Genomic DNA, 22,603 nt, shown 5'->3' on the forward strand with positions numbered 1-22,603 from the left:
GGGTGGGAGCATCATGGAAACTGCTTTGTGGAATGTTCTAGCAATGTTCTAGCCGTAGCGAAGTTGTACCGTTGAAAGTCAATTCTCTGTACAACAGTGGTGCCCCACGGGCCATTGATGCCACAGGGGAAGGCCAACTTCTGCAGGGGTACAGCGCAGTGGACCACAACCTCTATAATAGACACCTACCGCCCCCTAATAGTCCAAACCACGTCTCACTACAGTCAACCAAGGGTGGTTAATCCCACCATTAGGTAGGTGGCCATAATACTGTATTCTAATATGACTTTATATTCTGAGGTAAAAGGACAGGGTTGTAAACACAAGCAAACATTTTTACCCTAACTACGGTCACATACTTATTATTTCTACATCAAAAAACAACTTTCACTCAACAAATGCACTCATTGGCTCCTTACATGGACGATTGCATCATCCATTTTTTGGGCCTAGGTGGCCAATACGTAAAGTGAGAGCAGAAGAGTGCGCTGCACTACCACAGGTGGGAAGTCAAGCACTAAAATACATTTTACACTGGCATCTGGTCAAGACTATTTTTGGCACATTATCCAGCCTGAAATGTTTCCACACCATCACTGATCACTCACACACACAAAAACACAGCTTCCCATGGAGAAAGAGGAGAACTTCAGCTTTCCTCTCAAGTCAATCATAATCAAAACTGTGTCAATCAAATGCACATGTGCGCTCAGAAGTGAGCTGCTGCTAAAGCCACTGCTAGAAAGAGAAAGAAGGGCAGGAGATCAGAATCCTTTGCCCAGGATCCACTACAAAACCCATCAAAGACATTCCACAGCATGAGCTAATGCCCCAAATAATCATCACTTGACATGCCACAAGGTCTTAACTAAACCCGAGCTCTGACTAGATGATGTCAGGCTACTTTCTTGGAGATGTACCCCTCTGAGGGCTTTACTATACTTACTCATTAGACATAATAAACTCTAATGCTCAAGCTTCTCTCCCAAATGACATCATCCTCGTATGCAAAACACACCATTAAAGGAGGTAATGATGGCATGAAATATGCACATGCATGCATGCACACACACGCACAGCTTTAGGTTTTTGGCTTGGCCAAGCACTGTTTGCACACTACAGCACAGAGAGCACATCTCTAAGTGGGAGCCTAATGAAATGGAGACAGTAAAGTCAAGCAAACTGCTTAAGAGGGATAAAGGCACAAACTAAGCCAAAGGTCATCCAATCTGCACTGCCACTGGTGTGTTAACGCCTCTTCACTGCATAGTTAATGAAATTCCAGAGCAACAAGGACAACTACAGACAAAGCATTACCATGCAAAACTGATTGTTTACATTGCCAAAGCAGGCCTATTAAAAATGATGGATGTACAAGCAGACAGAGCCTCCATAATAGATTTCAATCAAAGACCTTGACAAGCATTTAATGACTGGGATTCACTTTGACTATGAAGCCAGAGATGGACTTTCCCCATTAGCATGCCTGTATGGTCAATACTCTAGTATTACTTGAGTCTCAGACATTAAAATCCTCAAGTACATATGATTTAAGGGATTGCATTAGGCCAGTGTGTGCAGCCCCCAACTACAGATTTACTTACCCAGAAGAGTTCAGATCCAATCTAACAACTGATCCACCCAATGAAGAAGATCTGAAACATGCCAAGGGTGGTAATCCAATGCTGGAAGTGAACTTTGCAGGATGGGTTATCTCCAGAAGCAACGTTGAGCAGTCTTAGCCCAGGGATTACTTTGGGATGGGGCCTGTAAATTACATGTATACTGTATAATCCACTTCTGTACTACAAACACAGTCTTCAAACCAAGGCCAAACTCATACCAGGGTTGGGCTGTATCCACAGTTGGTTCTACGTTTACGTGGCGTCTGCTCACCACAGAACAAATTCAAGTTGGGAATGACTCTGATCAACCGACTGCTTGTTTTCCCCACTGTTCTGTAGCTGAACTAGTCCGTGAGTATACGGCAACCCAGTGCAGCTTGCTGGTGACTAACTGCTGAGCTACAGATGCAAATTTCAACAATACAAATCTGTGGAGAGAATGAAGAGAAGAGAATCTCTGAAAGCAAGTCAGGTGAATGGTCTTAGGGGTGTTCTTGACTGTTTACAGGCACATTTAATAGACTGGCTCATCCAGGTTTGCTTGTTCTCCCTTGTAATCAAACTCAGCATGTTGCCAAACTTGCAACAGTGGTGGGCTTGTTTATTTTAACCAAAACAGGTCCAGGAAACTATGGGTTGAAAGCAAGAATAAAGCATTCCATGTCGCAGATTTACGTTTCACTGCTGTATAAACTACACATATACACACACACACTGTATAGTGTTTACATTAAGTCTGCAAAAAGACACCATAAGCCTTTATATGACTCCAAGGAAGTCTCACTCAGTCTCTGAATGCCCTGTTTACACTGCTTAGATCATGAATCGCATAAGGGAAGAGGAGACTGAAGCAAAGGGAAGTGAATTTGACCCGGTTGTGGCCTCAGTTGTGCAGTAGGTTATTAAAAAAAAAAAAAAAAAAAAAAAAACACACACCACCACAATTTACTGCACTCCTCTGGATGGACATCAGTCTTCTAGTCTGCCGCTTTCAAAGTGACACTGTGGAGCAGGACGGGGCTGTGAGGTGTCCAGCAGAGTGTTGGCCCTCAGGCAGAGAGAAATTCCACCCAACCTGGACGAGAGCTAAAGGAGGTAGATATTCTTACTGAATATGCAGCCTGCAGAAAGCTGGCCTCAGATCACAGCCTAATGTCACAGGGTGCTTCATATGATATATCTAACAAAGCGTGCCCGCTGGGTATGACACGAGGAGCTGATATTGCACTGGAAAAGTTCAATTGGATGGTGCTGAAGTTGTAGGTGGAACGCGTGGGGGGGAGGAGAGAGAGAGAGAGAGAGAGAGAGAGAGAGAGAGAGAGAGAGAGAGAGAGAGAGAGAGAGAGAGAGAGAGAGAGAGAGAGAGAGAGAGAGAGGTCGCCAAAGAATGGCCAGACTAGTCTGAGCTGACAGCAAGGCTACAGTAACTTAGAAAACACCTCTGTATAATTGTGATGAGCAGAAAAGCATTTGGGAAAATTGGCCTGGTCTGATAAATCTCGATTTCTGCTGAGGCACACAGAGGGCAGGAACAGAATTTGGCGCCATCAGCATTAATCCCTGGACCAAACCTGCCTTGTGTCAACAGTCCAGGCGGGTGAAGGTGGTGTAATGGTGTGGGGAATGTTTTCTTGGCACACTTTGGACCCCTTAATACCAATCAATCATTGCTTGATGCCACAGCCTATTTAAATACTGTTGCTGACCAAGTTAGAAGATGGGTAAATTGTTGTCATGAAGGCATCTAACAGCTACTTCAGCATTGATAATGCACCATCTCAAAAAGCAAAGGTTGTCTCAAACATGACCTTCATGACTTTCAAACAAGACAACAGCGAGAGGTAGGGCGGGTCCCAAGTAAGACTTTCCTACAAAAACTCCTCCCAAGTACTCTAGTCTAATCAGGCCGTGTGTTGCCGTCAAGGTCCTGCCTCTTGCAATTGTGGTGAGAAACTTGTGTGCCTTTTTATTTCTTCTCTGAAATGTATTATTATTTTAAAAACATTTTTAAATAAACTCTGCTTTGGAGGCTTCATTTTTCAACATTGGGGTGCCCCCAATAGTGTGTGCACTAATTTTTTCTTAGGGAACCCAAGCCAACTTTCGGTTCCACTGTAACATGCTGTTTCTACATCAATACGACTTAGTCACACATCTTATTCTTGGATATAAAATTAAAACTGTTTTTTTTTCATTAAAGATTGGGTTCCAGTATTTTTCATGCAGTTGCTGTGCATCAATACAGAAAGAGTTGTAAACACATTCCGATTGGGCGCAAGACGCCAGGCCTCACATTGTAGGTCTAAAAAAAAATAAGTATAGACTGCAACAGGAAGGAATGTGAGGAGATAACAAAACTACACTACGTTACCCAGAAAGGCTTTAGTTTCCCAAAGGACGAGAAAGAAAACGCTTATATTGGTTCTTCCAAAGGTTCTTTAGTAAAAACAACTGGAAAACTCTAAATGTGTCTCTGCCTGCCTGTCTCTTCCATATGACGAAAAACCTGTTGTATATGGTCATATAAAGAACCTCCAACAAGGGTTTCACAATTCTGTAAACATCACAGAACCTTAAACTATACAGAACCCCTTTTTCTAAGAGTTTTTGAAAGAAGGCAGTAAAGGCTTAACCCTACTGTCATATTGGCCTTTTATTGCACTTTTATTCAATTACAACAGTCATCTGTGACAAGGTCATCTTATTGCTACATAAATGTGATTTTAAAGGTGTGTTATTATTACTATACATAGTAATTCATAAGACCATTTTGACCATATTGTGAAGCCTTATGATGTAGAGAGGAGCAAAATATAAAGAGTGACCAAGGCATGAGGCCAGTGGTGGAGAGTGAACTTAATGCTCATCCTGGGCCTGGTTTCAGGCACTCTCGTTGGCTTCTTGAATCAAGCTGGAGGTATGCAACAGGACAAGGTCATGAAAATATCTACCCATGGCAGTCACATTTCCCTAAAATTATCCCCCACTCACACACACTGCCCTACCCCAATAAGGAGAGGTGTTTGCTGACTGGCTGACTCCCAGTCACCAGCCCTTTCTTTTCCCCTAGCCGGAGACTTGTTTGTGCCGCCAGAGTCAATGCACGTTTAGGGGCACATGACTTCAAGCCAAAAGATTAAACATAAGAGGTCCTAGGTCCACTATGTCCAGCAGACAGACACAAACACACATTGCCCAAAGTTTTGGATAGTCACTCAATGATCAAACACCTTTATCTTCCCTCATAGTCAATTACTCCAGTCAGCTACACTCCAAAAAATAAAGGTGCCTTTGAGCAATGCCATTGAAGAACCACTTTTATGACATAAATGTGAGTGTGAAGAACCTCCACCTGATTTGCTAATTCAAAAGGTTCTTCATACGCTCACATCTCTATTACAACAAAAGCAGTTCTTCCATTTCATCACTCCATTTGAATTATTTGAAGCACTTTAAGGGTGTATATTAACACCCATTAAACTATTAGACTATATGTGTAAATGGTTAAATCAGTACAGATATAGTGAGATAGCAGCATCTAAAATGAGTATATGAGCAAGTAGCCAGAGTTGACTGGACAGTAGCTACGCTAATCTGGCCCATGATGAGGTGTTGCAAATAAAAATGTTCTTCTCCAGTGTCAGCCACATTAAGAGTGCAAAGCCTATTAAAGCATCAATGGTGGAGCAACAGGAAACCTGTGTCCTGTGGAGCCAGTCTCCTCTCTATTACACCAGCATAATTATCGGTTAATGGATCCACTTGAATTGTGCTAATTATTATGTCGTTATGTCTTACGGGTACGTGTAAAGCCAACAATACACCAACGTGGACAAAACAATTTAGTGCCAAACTAAGTACAAGAGAATAATTCACATCAAGTCAAATCAATGTTTTAAGAGACATTTAGTCATACATGCATGCATAGCTAGCAGTGAAATGCTTTGAGGACAGTCTGATTATATGAAGAAAAAAAAGAAAAAAGAAAAAAAAGACAATATGATAAGAAGAATATCAAGATTTAAAAGCATATGTACAGATAAGAACAGAAAAAGAAAAGGTGAGTATATGGTAGAAATTTTAGATGCAAAGTGCTACTATACAAAAGTGCTTTCAACTGCAATGCAATAATCAAATATACCTCCTAATAAATAGCAACATAAAAGCATTAAAGCAACAGTGTATAGCATTTTAACCTTACAAAACCAAATCAGCGTGATGCTCCACTGACCTGTAAAAGGGAGAATAATCTCTCGATCATTGCCAATCTGGGTTCACCATCTACACCATGTAACTTTTATGAAGTGGGCAAGACAACCATCAGGAGAACTGCCCTAGCTGAGTCACCAGGTTCATGTTTGTGTAAAATCCTGTAGAAAAATCACTCTACAGCATCAGTCCAGAGGCTTCTTTCACTTTAGACACTGGATCTGTATCCCTCAGCTTGTCCAGAAACAAAAAGCGTGTCCTTTAGAGGGAGACCAAAAGCAAGAAATGCCAATTGTTGCATAATGTTGCTTTAATATGAATATATATGAACACAGAATTTCTTCTGTTGTGCATGTTTGTGTGTAAAGTAGACTTATTATTTATCCTGACTGGATCTCAAAACATTCCATATTTCAACTTTATTTCAAGCATCAGCAAGTAACTATACAGCAACACGATATAGTGAAGGGTCAGATTCAAACTTGCTGCCATTTAAATGGAAGGTGAAGAGTCTAGTATTTCAGCCTAGTACGATAGGCCTGATTAATACACACTGTTATTAATAACCAAGTTGCATGTGGAAGTGAAATGTTGCAGTGCTTAAAATAATGATTTTGTACTGTGTTTTAAGTCTTCTGGATTTCACAAATCAAATCTAGCAAAATGTTGAACAGTGAGATAAACACCTGTTGTGGAACAGGATTGCAATGAAAGTGCGGATGAATTAAATCAAGACGGCTGACAGAAGAGTCAGCTGTGTGCGCTCAGTTTAGCATGTCTACAATGATGTAGAGCGACCACTGATCCAGGATGTAGGCCTACTACTGAGCCGTTAGACTGACGTTAGCTTTTGGAGTGGCAGAGACTAGCTTTAGACCTCCCCTAAAGAGCTTAATTAATTGAGCTCTTTGATCAAATCACATATGTGTGTTCAAACACCTTCAGTTCCACCATGACCCTGACCTCATACTGCATGGACAAAGCCCGTTTGTGACTGGTATGTGGGGTGTGTGGGTGTGCATGTTCTATTTTAGGTCATATATTTTGATGAAGAGAGAGCAGGTGGGACTCAGTGGACAGCCGTTCAGCCTGAGGTCTAGTTATACTGCTACCCCAGTCCCTAAAAAGACATGCACTCTACAGGTAACTGCAGCAAGTAATCATTTTTGGAAACAAATCTCATTAAAAATGTCTAAACGTAGGGCCAGCCTCTTTCTGAAATAAACATACCTTTTTTTTGCTTGTTGAAAAGGTTCTTCACACTGGTGGAAAACCTTCTGTAGGTGGTTCAAGCCTTGAAAAAGGGGTAACACACAGTGCTCAATAACTTACACAACAAATGACCCAACATTCTGAGAGTTCAGGTTTCCAAAGACAAACTTCATGTACCCACTAGAATACATTGGTAAGGACACATAGAGAACCAAAGTGTTCCTAGGAATTAGTACTGAGTAATACACTGCACAATACCTTTTTTTCCCCCTTTTAGCTTTGTTGATGGCAGGGCTTTATAGCCATAACATTCAGTTCCATAAAGTTGTCATTCCAGTGCAACATTATATCATCTATTATTTTAATGCCATGATTAAATTATAGGAATACACCAAAATGTTTATTACCGATGCACTTATTGGTTAAAACACATGGAATAAATACAAATACACAACACAATTTTGTGCAAGTGCTAGTTTAACCATCTCTGTACATTTCCTTGAGGGAACCCAGTATCTACATTTCCGTAACAATGGCTACTAAAGTCAGCAACCAAACCTCTGTTCTTCTAATTTTTTATTTCTATCCATCTACCACCTGCATTTATCCATCTAATGTATCTATCGAATCCTCATATCTAGCCCCTGGATCTGTCTACTGTATCTGCCCACTGTAGCCAACCACTGTATCTACCCAGTTTATCCATCAGCCTAATGTATCTATTTATTGGGACAAGCTTTTGCCATTACCTGGTGAAGTCTTTTTTTTTCTTCCTTTAGCATTCAGGTTCTCTATGAGCGCCTTCTTTTAGGCACTGGGCTTTTAGTTGCTTTTGCTTATTTTTGGATTTCTATTGGGCAAACTAATCACCGTATCTATCTATCCAAGGTCTATCTAATTAGTCTACTGTATCTACCCCTGTATGTGTACTCTGCAGTTATCCACCATGTCCATCTACCCCTGTATCTGGCCGCTGTATCTATTCAACCATGGTATCTGTCCATTGCATCATCTAGTTTCTATCCAACCACTGTACCTACTGTATCTATCCAGTTTCTAGCCACCGTATCTATCTATCCACTGTATATATACTGTATCTACTCACTGTTCCTATCGTGCTACTTGGAACCTATATCACCCAATCATTCTAACTGCATTCCCATTCACACACTGACCCACTTTACTTACAGTGGGGAGAAATTAGATATACAGGGAGTTCTTTTCCTTCACATGCACACATGCCGACCATAACATGACAGGGCACACAACACGCTTGAAACATAATATTCTACACCTTTACACATTTGATCATATGCCAAATGGAAAAACTCAACTGCTGTTCTTCACACAATCTCAGCGTACTGTGGAAAGACTAAACACCAATGGAAGCAGCAGAAAAAAGAAACTTACTGTGGGTCTGTACTACTCAGGCTGTGACTGAGAGACAAGTCAACACAACACAGATCGAGTCCTTTCACTTCAACACTGCATGTGGACTTAAAATAAAAAATAAAAAAAGGTGGATGAAAGTTTACAGCTTTTTGGGACTGGTCAGCCCTGCAGAAGGTCAGTCAGTGAACAGCGAAACGAAGGTGGAAGCACACGAAAGGGGGCAAGCACTGTTAGCCTCTGGTACGCTGTCAGTTGACCCCCCTATACCCTCCCCCCCAGGAAAAATGAGAGGCAGCTAGATCTGTGTGCTTCAGGAAGGAATCAGAAGCACACAAATATAGCACGGTGCTTTCCCACTGATGTTCACCATGCCACACAGTGCCAACAAATGACTTGGCGAGCTAAGGTGAGACTGTGAGAAAAGCTAAGAAGAACATGAGATATGAATGCAAACCAGGGTCAAGCAGTATGTGACCAAAGCCTGACCTCCACAAGTGAATGTGTGTGGAGTATGAGGGGGAGTGTAAGCAAGAAAAAGAGAATCAAATTCAACCACAAAAACTCAAGGTGCTCCTGAAAGTGCACCTCTGCAGTCCTAATCTCGCCTTGCCAATCGCCCACCCCTCGCCTCGTTTATTAGCAAGAACTGGACCTTAAAGCAACAGGCAAAAGATGCCTAGTCCAGTGAGTCCCGTTTTGTTTTTCATGGATGTGCGGTCCAAGGTAATTCCATCTTGCCAACTTACAGGATCTACTGCCACGTGCCAAAGAAAAAAGCAATTTTATTTATATATATATATATATCACATCATTTTTATGGCAGGCAGTACACCTACACAGAATTACACAGACGGTCATAATGTTTTGGTCATCACTGTATAAATCACCACAACATAACCACACTGAACTACTGTCAATACAGATAAACTACTATTATACACTCTTTGCAATAAAACATGCAGTGGAGTGAAAGGAGTGACAACAACGGTGTTACGAGGATACAAGGCAACCAAAGTGGCCTCTGAACACTGAAGACATGACTTGCCATGTAAGGGGTTACTGGATCATCATCATCATCAGTGAATGAGAGAGTATGACAGCATTAAATACCATTCACAACTCAAAGACAGCTGCATTCACAATGCAGCAGCCAAGCACAGTCACTGACCAACACCAGGTGTCCAAAGCAAACAAAAGACAATCAAGGCAAATTCACAGTCCATATATAAAAAGGTGGTCAATTTAAATTTCTAAAATGTGACCTGAAATATGATGAAAAAGTTCATAAACTAGACAAGGTCAACCAGATTAAACAGGCATTATAGTTTTACATTTATTTATTGAGCAAAACTATCCAACATTAAACATATTGGTAAAACGTATGGAAAGAGTAAGAGTTTATAAGTGGGTAAACTAAATTAGGTGTTGGGATGCAACATCTAATGCTCATGAGGCCGCCATCAACAGACAACAGTCAAGAGAATGCCAGGTTGTCTTTCTGCGAACTGAAGTGTGACTGTTAGCGGATTATGCATCAAGACAACAACCCTAAGCAAACAAGTGTGTAAAAAATTGTTCTGAATTTTGAAGCGAAACAAATCAAAGTTCAGATCTTAACGCAACTGAAATGTTGTAGACCCCAGGAGAAGGACCTACAATGAGCAGTTAATGCCAAGAAACCAATGATCACTGAATTGAAGCAACAATGGGACAACATTACTTCAAACAAGAAGATATTTAATGTTGGGAAATTTAGTCCAATGAAAACATTTGAAAACTTTAATTCTGTGTCTTTTGCTTATTTAGGTTATTTTTGATCTAGTTTAAGGACATAAATATCTGATCACATTTCAGGTCAAATTCAGCCTACAGCAAGTTAGCCCTGATCATTCACACTAAAGTTATATGTAGTTGTTCATCTTGGATTGCTTTTAAACAAGAGCTTAGAAAACTAATTGGGAGAAAATGTAATGTAAAAATGACAACACTAACTGTATAGGTACATAAACCCATTAAAAAATGCCTCAACAAACTAAAAAGCCTGTATCCTACATACTTCTATTTTATTTAAACACTGAGCTACTGATCTAGTATTTTTTACATAATTTACACCAAATTAACCAACAGAAGAATATAGTATAGGAATATTTAAGACTAGTAGTTTATTGTGCATTTATGTCAGCATGAACAACCGAATACAGGAAATAGTGAGTGTGTGTGTCCATGTGTGAGATTACAGTTCTCCCAAACTAAAGTCTTTACACATACCATAGCTCCATCTAGTGTTCTCTTCCTCAAACATGGTCTCTCTGGCTTCCACACACTCTCCCAACTACCACTGCATATACGTGAAAATGTCTGTCTAGGTCTTTCTCCAGTAAAACAGCGCATTCTACTTACATGCTGATGCATGGTTTCTGGGACACAATCCAACACATTTGAAACTCCTGTGTACACATGTATTGTCTGACCATCTTTAAGAAATACTTAGGCCTTCATGTGTGTTTGTGCATGAGAAAGTGAGGGAGAGTTAGAAGGAGATGGGTGTACTGAAAGTAAAGGTGCATGATCTGGCATTACAATAACAGCAATATAGCAAAACTTGAGGACACAATACTTCTAGATCTATTACAATATGTAGCATTCTTGGAGACAAATCGTACAGACTACTGTACTTAGGACTTATACCTGTGAATAGCTTTTTTTGAAATATGGCTGATACTCAAAAAAAATCATGACAATTTACCATGACCAACAGTACCATATCATAATGTGCGTGAGTTCTGTGTATTTCCCATGCTGTGGTTATTGAACAGTTATGCAGTGTATGTTTATTACGAATGGCCACACATTCTGTATTCCTCACAGAGAATTTGTAATCAACAATAAGCCTCCATTAACAACAGCTAACCAGCTAACCAACACACACATTCTAGAAGTAATGTAAATCTCTCAGTTGAAGCTGAAATAAGAGCTGAATAAGACCCTTCTGGCCATGATCCCACATTACTTCATTCTTCTGCAGCCACACTGGAGAGAAGCAGTGTTCAGCTGAGAATGGATACATAAGCCTACAATTAACACCATGTTGGGTTATAATTAAGCAAAGTGGGGTTTTTGCTTTTATAAACTTGGCTTAAGAGCAGACCCTCTACCATGGACCAAACACAAATACCTGCACTAACAGCAGATTAAAACAACTAAAGTAAATTCTCTCACACAATTCTGAAACACATTAGCTTTAGGGAACTGCATCAAAATATAGAAAGTGAAGTTCATGTAAACCTAAAGTTCCAATGGGTTAAAATGTAGTTATTGTGGTGCAGATGCTATAATGAGGCACTGCATATGAATTATGCTGTAAAAAGATATTAAGTGGTTCACTGTACTATATGAACATTTGTAGAAGAAATGTGCGTGTGTGCGTGGGGGGAGGCAATTATAAAAGTAAAAAACTATGAAAATGACTACTTTCTTGCTTAATTTAAAATCTAATAAGGTGGTCCAACTACATACAGACCTGGCTGCATGTAGAAAGCCTGATCTAGACCTTAAATGCACTGCCAATAGTGTTTCACCATTAAAATCCTACTTAATCTAACCTGGGTCTGGGAAACCAGCCCTTACGCTGCCAAAGGTTATATTCAGCCTGTGATCTCATTAGTTCCTCCATGTCTATATTTTAAAACCTGATTTCTGGTGTTTAGGCATGCTTGTCTTTTTGGAATTTTCTGGAAAATCTTCCAGCCTTTTTCATATTGGCTTTAAACAGGAGTTTATCTTTGATTTGGGTAGGTTTCCAATTCAGACGAAAATAAAAAAAAAAGGTGACTGCTTCTACAATTGCAGGCTAATAGACAAGCGCCACACTGTTAAAGTGATACAAAGAACAAAGCTACAGGCTACAGATCCAGCACTGGCAAGCACTGAAAAAGGATATAAAAAAAAAAACCCCATGAGAACACAACCAAATTAAGCAGTTGACTCAAGCTAGAGCTAAAGAGAATCAAACTACCAATGTAATCACTGTAAGATAAAGAGAATTACAGGATAAGAGCAGTAAGTCTTTCTGACCTCTGAGCCAGCAGCTTCGATAACTACCCACAGAGGGTTGCTCCTGCCATGAAAACAAGCAAATGAGACCATTAAAAACTTCACTTTTGGCGGACAAGGCTTGTGCATCATTTTTGTGGGAGTGAGAAAGGATTTACAAGGGGATGAGGATTTTACTTGGGTATTACACAATCATTCTGTGGGTTCTTGGTGCAAAAACAAACTCTCACTCTTCTGGGGTAAACTGAAACAGACGGATTCAGTATAAAGAGGGAAAAGCCCCTTCATGATCATCACGATGATGTGTGGGCTTTACATTTCACCACTAGTTCCTTTCATGCCGGATAACAGTTCATCAGTAACTGACTAACGGTAAACAAGCACAGAAACAGAGGTGGCCTTGTTTGAGCTTTTGAGAGAAGAAAAGGCCTCTAAATCTTTCTATGCCTCTACAATGAGACTTCTGCAAACTCATAGCAGCCCCTAATGACCCACATGCTTACCCAACAGGAGCCACAAGCCCCATTATGGCATTTTACACAATACACACACAAACGACATCTCAATCATCTCATCTCCATACAATCATGCAGGACCGCCCTCTCTCAAACACAGAATTAAATGAACAAAAGTACAAAGATCTCATTATAGGAAATTCAATGCATGGTTTAACCTAGAACTAGTGATGATGGATAAGAGGAAGAGTGAAACAAGAAAATAGAGAGTGAAAAAGAAAAAGGTCTGAAAAAGTGCATGAGAGTCAGCTCCAATGTACCTCTCATCCTGCTCTCTCCTTGTGCAGCTTCCTGAATCCTTCAGAAAAAGTGTAGTACCCCGAAGTCCAGCTGTCTCAAAGATGCAGATTTACCCACCACAGTCCCACACTGTGTACTCCACATGGACAACAGGGGAAGGACGTCAACAGTGAGCGAGTGACAAGCCTACATGGACAGACTGGGAGGGACCACAAGGAGCCATTCAAGCTGGCAATAACAAAAAGACAAGTAGTCCTTGCCCAAAACCATAATATGCCTTCACACCAGTGCGGCCCTACCACAACAGAGTGGTTTTGTCACTGTTTAAACCGTTAGCTGACTGTCGCTCTCTCTGGCCAGTCACAGGACAGTTAGTCTGTTGTCAAGGCAACAGCACCTCTCAGGCTGCCCTGATTGGAGTAGATTTTGGTGGGAATTCAAGAGTAAAGGGAGGGTTTTACGCCCACTACTTTACTACTGAACATCTGACCAGGCTATGAAGCAAGTGGCATCGACACTTAATTTAAATCAATTACCAAAGAGAGAAGAAATGTGAAGCAATTTGTTAATCTGGCAGCAGTAAGTCCATCTACCAAAGTTTAACAATTCTTACAAATATTTAATGAGTGCTAGCTCTTTGCCGACTGCTACATCTGCCTGATGTAGGTCTCAGGCCTCTCAAATACCCTGGGGCAAATGAGGACACAAGCACATAAAGCACACTAATTGGGTAACTGCATGCAGATCTGTTGGGAACTGGAGGAAGACCAAACAATGTGATATTGAACAGTTGTCATTAATGACTACCCTGTTCACATACACACTCATCTCCTGACTCAACACTTCCGAATTCATGCCAAAATCTGCCTCAAACACAGCAGCTTTGTGATTACTCGGACAACAAACTGACCAGACCAGTGACCGTTAATGAGTGTGTCTCAGCCTAGGGTTGGGCGGAATAACAATATATAAAAATAAATAATAATAATAAAACAACAACAAACAAAACAAGTATACAGTGGTGTCTCTGTATTCCAAAATGATGATGCATCTGATGGGTCACATTTCTGTGCTGTGTCTGTCTGTGTACCAGCTAAATAAGCCCCCCCCCCCCATGTGCATTTTAGAGAGCGACAGGTTTGGGGTGCTGTGGGAGCTCATGAATTAGTGAGATCACGGCCTGAAAACAGGTTGACGCCATGCTCTGACTGATTGCTAAGTTAAGCCACGTGCTATGTTTGCTTACAAGGGAGAGCAAGCAAACCTGGATGAACCAGTCTACTACATGTGCTTGACAACAGTCTCCTCCTCGACCTTCTCGTCAGAGTCTGTGCTGTGGTGTTAAGCCTGCTAGCTAACACACCCAAGCCTAGAAAGCTGGTTAAGAGTCCAAACAGAACCTCATGTTTCATGTGTCCAACACTGTTGAAGATGAAGTGGTCATTGTCAACACCTAGGTCGGTATCTTCACTAGACTTGTGGTGGATCTGTAGCTGAGCTAGCTTAGCAAAGGAAAGCTTAGCGAGTGGGCTACAGTTCCAAAAGCCCACTAATAAACCATTTATTAAGCCACGTAAACATAACCACATGGGCTCCTTGTGCAACTTGCACACCTCCCAGCCTCTGGTAATACTGTATACTGCAGTAATATTTTGAGATGGTATGACTATGCAAAAAGTGGATTTTGCCCAACACATCTTTTATTTGGACATGACTTATAGACATGAAAAGATATAGATATAGTAGAATAAGGGAATTGTGTACTTGTCACCAACACCACAGTGCAGTGGTGTCTACAGCTGCTTACATTAGCCTGAAGGTCTCAAAAGTTCAAGCTCTTCTGTTGGATGTGTGCAGTCTGTAGCTCTGTACCATGGATGGCTTTTTGTAGGCAAGTCTTTACTATCACTGGGGCTGTTACCAGGGTAACTCCTTTATCGGTCACCAGGCACAGGCCTACGTGGAGCACAGATGAGCAGCCATAAAGAATTCTTCTTGAAACCAGCAGCCAGATCTTTTAATAGCATCCTGATCAGCAGGCAGGTCATATGTCTGTAGCTCTGGCTGGGCCTGCAATGTTGACAGATCGCTGAAATCAAGATTTATAAGACTGACTGTTCTGAAGACAACAGGGGGAGCAACAACACACAAACACACAATGACCTGCTATTCATGGTATCCTACAGTACCCTATGTAGATGCTTTACTATAAAACAGACAACACTGGGATAGCCAAGGCAAAGGGAATGCTCAAAGAGGGGAGGTGACTAAAATACTAAAAATACCAAAATAAATAAATAAATAAAAAATAGAAGTTTGCTTGCCAATTTGTTTGGTAGAATGATGTAAACATAATACTGAAAATTGTGTAATTGTATTAATATTATTTGATGAATTATTATATAATATTTTCTGTGTTGAGTGCCAATGGAAAATAACAGTCTGGCAGTTTATGATATCTGCCAAAGCTTCTCAAAACTTTAATACCTATAAACCACTGTGATCAAATGTCTGTTGATCTTTATTAATAAACACAGCACACATGCCAAAAGACCCCTCAAAGGCGTAGCGCTTCGGTCACCTATAGCTTTCATACATCTTGTAAACCTACAGCTGCTAATTTTCAGACTAGAACTGCATTACTACCATCAGTGGATTAGGAGATTGGTTATCGTGTTTTTGGTGGTGATGGAGGTAAAGGGGGTAGCCATTCCCATCTCAGTCATTTATACAGATATTTCTTACCTGTGCGAATCTGTCATAGGTTCTACAGACATCCTGTAGTAAAAATTCAGGACTCCACCTTCCCTTGTGAAAACCAATCCCACTTAACAGAGCTTAACAGTGTCAAAATATCCCAAATATACCCAATCACAATTCCCCAAAACAAAAAAAAGTATCAGATTTTTCATGAATAGTTTACATATAAAGATTGGTGGCAGACTGCAGTTCAGTTTGTAGTGTGTTTAAACCCCAACGGCTATATAGCAGTGCTGTACTAGTAATAATAAATATAAACCTCTTTAACTTTTTTCTGCATATGATGGCCTATTTACTAGGAGAAGGAAGAAAAAAAAAATTGTACTTAGGCAATAGACGCCGATGCCTAGGTGGCTCTGTGGGGAGGGCACTGGGGGCACTACTCATAAACTAAACTCAACATTTCTGGGTTTTGATTTGGCCATGCATTATAAATCACTCATTAAGCGGGCGGTCTCCTAAACTGCAAAATCTCTCACTAAAACACCAACTTGCCATGACCTCATTCTCTGTTTGCATGTTCAGGTCTGCATACACCCAAAATTATTGAGCAGAATACATGCTGACTCTCACATACCTTATCAAAATACCACACCAGCTCTCAGAGAAAGAGATCGAGAGTGAACATCAACACTGACTGAACGATTGACTGCAGCCCTTCGGAAGAGATTGAAGACTGAATGAAGACTAAATGGAGCATTAACTATAAGAAAGCCGGACAGAAACAGAGAGCGCAGGAGTGACGGAGAGAGAGAGAGAGAGAGAGAGAGAGAGAGAGAAACATGCAGACATTCCACTTGTGTGTGCGAACGCGTGTTGCCTTGGGTGGGGGTTTGGTCGCGCCCCAGATGTGGCTGTTTGCACTCTGACGTTGGGAAAACTGAGGGAAGACTTAATTGAAAAATCATGTTCCTTTACCCCCATACCCCCCCCCCCCCCCCTCTCTGTGTGTGTAGAACAGGCCACTGCTGATTTCCAAACAGAGCAGCCCAGCAGCGGCCCAGCCCTCTCGCTCTGGGACATCCCCTTGTTACCATAGCACCCCCCCTACAAAACCTTAGTGCTGTTGTCTTGGAAACAGCTCACTGTTGACAGGGAGGTCCAGCCGCAACTCAGAAACCATCAGTGACCTCACCACTCTGTGTTCCATTTGACTGATGGACAGCAGAGAGGCTTTCTGTAGGTGCACCTAACCATGACATTAGCAACGGGCCGTTTCATGATGATAACACAGCATCAAGAGCTCCACTACTTTTATACACCAGAGCTGTGAACTACAGACCCCAGTACAACCAGGCACTCTGCAACACATACAATCATAAAAAAAGGAATGAGAGAAGTATCTAGGTTCTCCCACAATGTATTTGCTTAGTTTATGTGCTCTGACCTTAAAGCAAATAAATAGCTGCCATCAGGTAAAAACTTGCACCTTTTACTGTTTTTCAAATATTTAAAGACATTTTCATGATAGACAAGATTTACTGCAATATCGTGTCATGAATACAGAATTCACCAGTGCGTCTGTAGGCCCAATATCAGCCAATATCTTACTGAATAGCCTAAATGATTGCAAATGCACCACAGTTCCACTGATCATATTTTTATTAGATTTTGAGAATGAAAATAAAAAAAAAATACATTTACAAGAAAATGCTCTCACAAACAAAGAAAAATAGCTCAGATCTAGAAGCAAACACTGAGGAAACTCCTTCTCAGTCATTTGGATTAGTTTCTCCTCATCCATTTTTAGCTAGTTAAACTATATTTAAATAATAATCCTTGACCGTCTTCACAGCAGGGTGAGGAGACGTATCAGAAACAAACTGGGTGCCTATCAAAAAATGTGCCATGCAGCTCACACAGGGGCTTGTGATAGAACTTTGCCATCTATGAAGGGAGCATTGCTGTTGCAGCCTTATTCGAATAAGCTGGTTCGTTTCTACATTACATGTAATTTTAAAGTTGACCGTTACTTTTTTGATGGCTTCTGGTTGTTGCTAGGTTACAGGCAAATAAGTTGCACTGATACTTACAGATATGTACTGAGTGCTGGTATCAGAAGAAGTGGGCAAACATACAATAGACTTAGAGTGTGCAGTACATTAGCACACAAGCGTGAAGGTGTTTTCCGTTAGTCACTGAGGAACTGGAGTTGGCAATACCATTATCAGGCCATGCAGTTCAATAGATTCAAAAGAGATGAACATAAGCACCCTAACATCGGTCATATCTTAGAAGTCCTAGGATCAGAGCAGGAGAACATGCATGAATCAGTACTGTATGTGTGGGTGAATGTGGGAGTACAAACAACAATGACTAAACCAAAGGTCCATTTTACAAATAAGCAAAGAGTGAGAGCATCACTGCTGTGACCCAGTTATTCACACACAATAATCACTCACAAGGGCACTCACAGATGGCCCTAACACACACACACACTTTTTTTTTTTAGCTTACTCTGGTATTTCATGAGTGGAGCCAGAGTGGATCCTAAGTGATCAACACATCTGTGCACCTTATGCTTGTTCAGTGTGTGTGTGTGTGTGTGTAGGGGGGGGGGGGGTATGTAGTGAAAAACAGATTCTAGAGGTGCCTCATACTTTGAAAGATGCCCTCTAAACGCCTCAGTCTCAATAAGGCCACTGCAGCTTTCAAGGAAGATGCTAAAACCACAAGCTCAACAGCTGTTTGCTCAGACACAGCTTAAGCTCAAGCCTAAGCCTTAACTAAACAAAACTTTGACAGCTAAAGGGGATTTCAGTTGGGCAGGGCAATGTTAGAAAAAAGTTGATATGCAGTAAAAATCCCTGACCAATCAGAATTACGGCCGTTCATTTTGCTTTACCCGTGCCTTATTAGCAAGCGACTTTTCAGATATATGACCTGCACCAGTCATATCCTTCCTCTACCCAAATGTTGCTTAAGGGAACACCGGTAACATCATCCAACTTATTGTAACTGAATGGTACAAAAATAAGCTTGAGAAAAAGGCACCACTAAAAAGAAATAAGCTTGAGATATCCAATCACACTGGCCCTTAAGAAAGACTGTCTTAAGGACTTGGATATGGAACGCATTATTACTGTCCTGCAAAAACGGCGTACCTCCAAAATTGCAATTTTAACCTTCTTAACCTTTAATGGATGTCTACGTAAAGATTTTAATCCAAGCCATGCTGAAGCTGTGCCCAATTCCAAAGAGACAATTACAGTAGCCCTGAACAACGACGTGTTACCAGGTTTGCCTGGAATTAATTAACGGTTAATGTGGTATCCAGTCTGCCCTCGATTGGTATCAGCTATAGGCGATCGTGCTGAAAGCTGATCAGTATCAGGCCCAAAAACACTGATAATCTATCTGTAACTGTTAACTATCGTGGTATTTTCCATATTGCCACCCCTAATTAAAAAACCCTTTAAGCACTATTGAAACTGCAATTCATTTAATGAATTCCCATAATTATGGAAACCAATTTCAAAAGACAAGGACAAACATGTAAAAACTGCCCATATAATGGGGCAAAATGCAGAAACCATGACAGCCTGCCTTCCGCAGAACACACTGCAAGGCCATTTCCACAAAACTCCACAGAGAGGTCCCAAGAGCTTCCAGCTGCCTCCTATCCACAGTGGGGGTGAGTGTTCTCGGGTAGGCTGAGGCCCCAATCCCTCTGGCCTTCAAACTCATCCACCACCCCGTTCCTGGGCCTCTATCGATGATGTAAGCTCCAGGACTTGCACAACAGGGTCAGCTGTAATTCAGGATGGGGAGGAGGGATCCTGGAAGTGGGTTCTGTTCTAGGATAATAATGGGTGATGTCAGAGGAAGTTCAGCAGCACTATGCATCAAAACCCTGCTTTTCATTTCTCTCCTCAAGTGTGAAGTCATACCGTGTAGATGAAACCTTCTAACAGCCCTTATTGAACATCAAAAGATGGCCTGTTTTGCAAAGGCTCTTCTCATGTGTTTTGTTGCTGTCTTATATAAAGTACCATTAGATTTAACCCCAGGTCCAAGACAGGGAAAACAAAAACACTACAGAAGTGCAAGTGTTTAGACATGATCAACTTTACTTAGGTCTACTGAACTGCTCCAGAAACTAGGCCTTTTCACATGCTGGCACTAGTGAGGGTCTTTTTAAACTGTGTGATGTCCACAAAGTCATATCCTTCCTTACAGTGTTCCAGAACGGAAGATCAACAACACACACCATCAGTCTCAACTCATGGTAACTGAATGGTACAAAAATAAGCCACTTGAGTCACTTCCAAAAAGTCAAACAGCCTTGGATATCACCAGCCACAACTTTACTTATTGTTCATGTCCGATCCCATTAAAAGTAATATTGGCTACTCATTTGTTCATTCTAGAGCACTGGAACTCAAACTCACAAAGTTTGCTGACAAAACTGTACAGGAATTCAGCAGAAACCCCTGATCTGTGAACCCCATAGTTTTGCTCCACCCCTATATGCAACTCCATATTATTAACTACAAACATCCAGCAGTCAAGACATTCACACCGGACCGGCTTTCAGTAGAAGAATGAAGGAGCTTCAAATGCAAGAACCCGTCTTCTCCAAACAAAGATCAGAATGGTCAATGCTGTGATTCTTCATGACTGTAAAAGCTGGACAATAAAACAGCAGGAAAAATACTGATGTCTCAGAACATGCGTGTTTAGGACTTTTAAGGGGACTCTGAACAGCAAACAAAACATATGGATCCTTGACCAAATCAAGCCTCAGCGCTCACTCAAAACCCAGATAAAAAAAAAAAAAAACTAAAGCTCTTGTTTTGGACATACTTGAAAAATCAATTCAATGAGCGATATCATGAAAAAGCCATAAAGAAGCCATTATGGTGAAACACTGTCCATATGGTCACAGGGGGTCGAAACTAACCTAACTAATCAGTAGACGTGGATGCAAAACAGTGGATAACACTGACCCTCATTCCCCGTATCAGTGCAACTCCCTAATACACCAGACTGAAACTGATCAACCTTATCAGTGTATTCTGCGTAACCATATTTCCAAATGACCATGGTATGGATGTAGCACACGGTTAGTCTATTCAGTCATTAACCTGTTCAGTAACAGTGTGGCACAGTACCCTGTGCTCACTGGGTTGAGTGACAGATAGCAACACAGCGTTACCATGTGGACCACGAACGCCTCTGTGCGAGCATGCATGTGAAACTTCTAAAACAGGAACAGATACTGGAAGAAATGAATGTTTGCAAACTGTGATTGCCTCCTTTATCCTTTATTTGATACTCACCCCATGGCTGATTGATGGGATATTTGATTTGCTCCCAGAAGACGCCTGGAAATGCACATACACTTAGAGTCCCTACTGTCGTACATGATCTTTACCTCCCACCTCCAGCATATTTAGATCCAGCAGTAAATGTTATCTTCTGCCAGGCTTTTCCTTTGCCTGTTCCTGTAGCATCAGTAACACTGATGCCAAAACCAGAATACATTCCTCTCACTACCCAAGCCTGTAAGTAAGTCATCTGTAAATCAGACCAGAACAATGGCAAATCCTGAGACAGGATGAAAACCTGGGTGAGGTCCAGTAGCACACGGTATAAGCCAGGTAAACAATTACCAGTGCACACCAAGTAGCGATTTATACAGTGCCCATGGTTTATATTAGCACAGAGCCAATATGTAACTGTGACACATGGATAACTAACATGTACACACACACTACATGTCCAATTGTTTGTGGACATCCCTTCTAATGAATGCATTCAGCTACTTTAAGTTGCAAATGCAGACACAGAGCTTATCTAGTCCCTGTAGAGAAGTACTGCCAGTAGAAAGAGGGCTCTCTGAATAGGACCTATTAGCACCATGCCTATTGCTAGAACTGCTGTTGATCTGGGATTTTCAGCAAAACAGTGTCTAGTTTACACTTAACGGTACAGCGAGCGGCAGTTCTACACACAAATAAGCCTTGTTGATGAGAGAAGTAGGCCGAGAACGGTCAGACGGGTTCAAGCTGAACACTGCACAACTGTGGTGAACAGAAAAGCATCTCCGAATACACAACACGTCAAACCTGGACATGGACGGACTATAACTGCAGAAGTTAGCCATCCAAATTAGCCAAGTTAGTCAGCCACGTTAGCTTCCACTTCTGACGGCCAAGAACAGAAAGCTGAGGCTGCAGTGAACAATTGATAATAACCTGCCTTGTGACAACAGTCCAGACTGGTGAAGGTGGCGTAATTGTATAGAGAAGTATTGTTACTGACCATGATATGCATCCCCTCATTTACCCATCTTCTATCAGCTCCTTCAGCATGATAATGCTGTTGAGAAAACTGAAGTCATCTCAACCTGGTTTCCTAAACATGCCGATGAGTTTGGTGGAGTTTCTTCAGTGGTTCCAGTCACTGGATTTCAATGTAAAAGACCATCATTGTGGTAGAACAGGAGACTCACAGCACTCTTGAAATATTTACAGGAACTGTGATGCAATCATGCCAACATGGACCAGAATCTCAAAGGAATATTTAACATCTTGTGGAATCCATGCCACTTTAAGGCCGAATTAAGGCCATTCAGAAAGCAAACCGAGGTCT

The 22,603-nt window shown here is 41.2% G+C and overlaps 1 protein-coding gene across 2 annotated transcripts in view; it reads right to left on the bottom strand.

Moving 5' to 3' along the window:
* svila (supervillin a) overlaps window positions 1-22,603 on the bottom strand; it is a 316,503-nt gene that overhangs the window by 55,559 nt on the left and 238,341 nt on the right. The window contains exon 1 of one of the 2 annotated variants that reach the window (XM_072667079.1): window positions 13,267-13,462. The exons of the other annotated variant lie outside the window; for it this stretch is intronic. Within the exon in view, the coding sequence (XP_072523180.1) occupies window positions 13,267-13,273 (7 nt within the window). The 5' untranslated portion in view covers window positions 13,274-13,462. Of the gene's footprint in view, window positions 1-13,266; window positions 13,463-22,603 lie in introns of those variants that run through there. 2 annotated transcript variants of the gene reach the window in all.

Source organism: Salminus brasiliensis, chromosome 22, assembly GCF_030463535.1.
Source record: "Salminus brasiliensis chromosome 22, fSalBra1.hap2, whole genome shotgun sequence".
NCBI classification, from domain to species: Eukaryota; Metazoa; Chordata; class Actinopteri; order Characiformes; family Bryconidae; genus Salminus; species Salminus brasiliensis.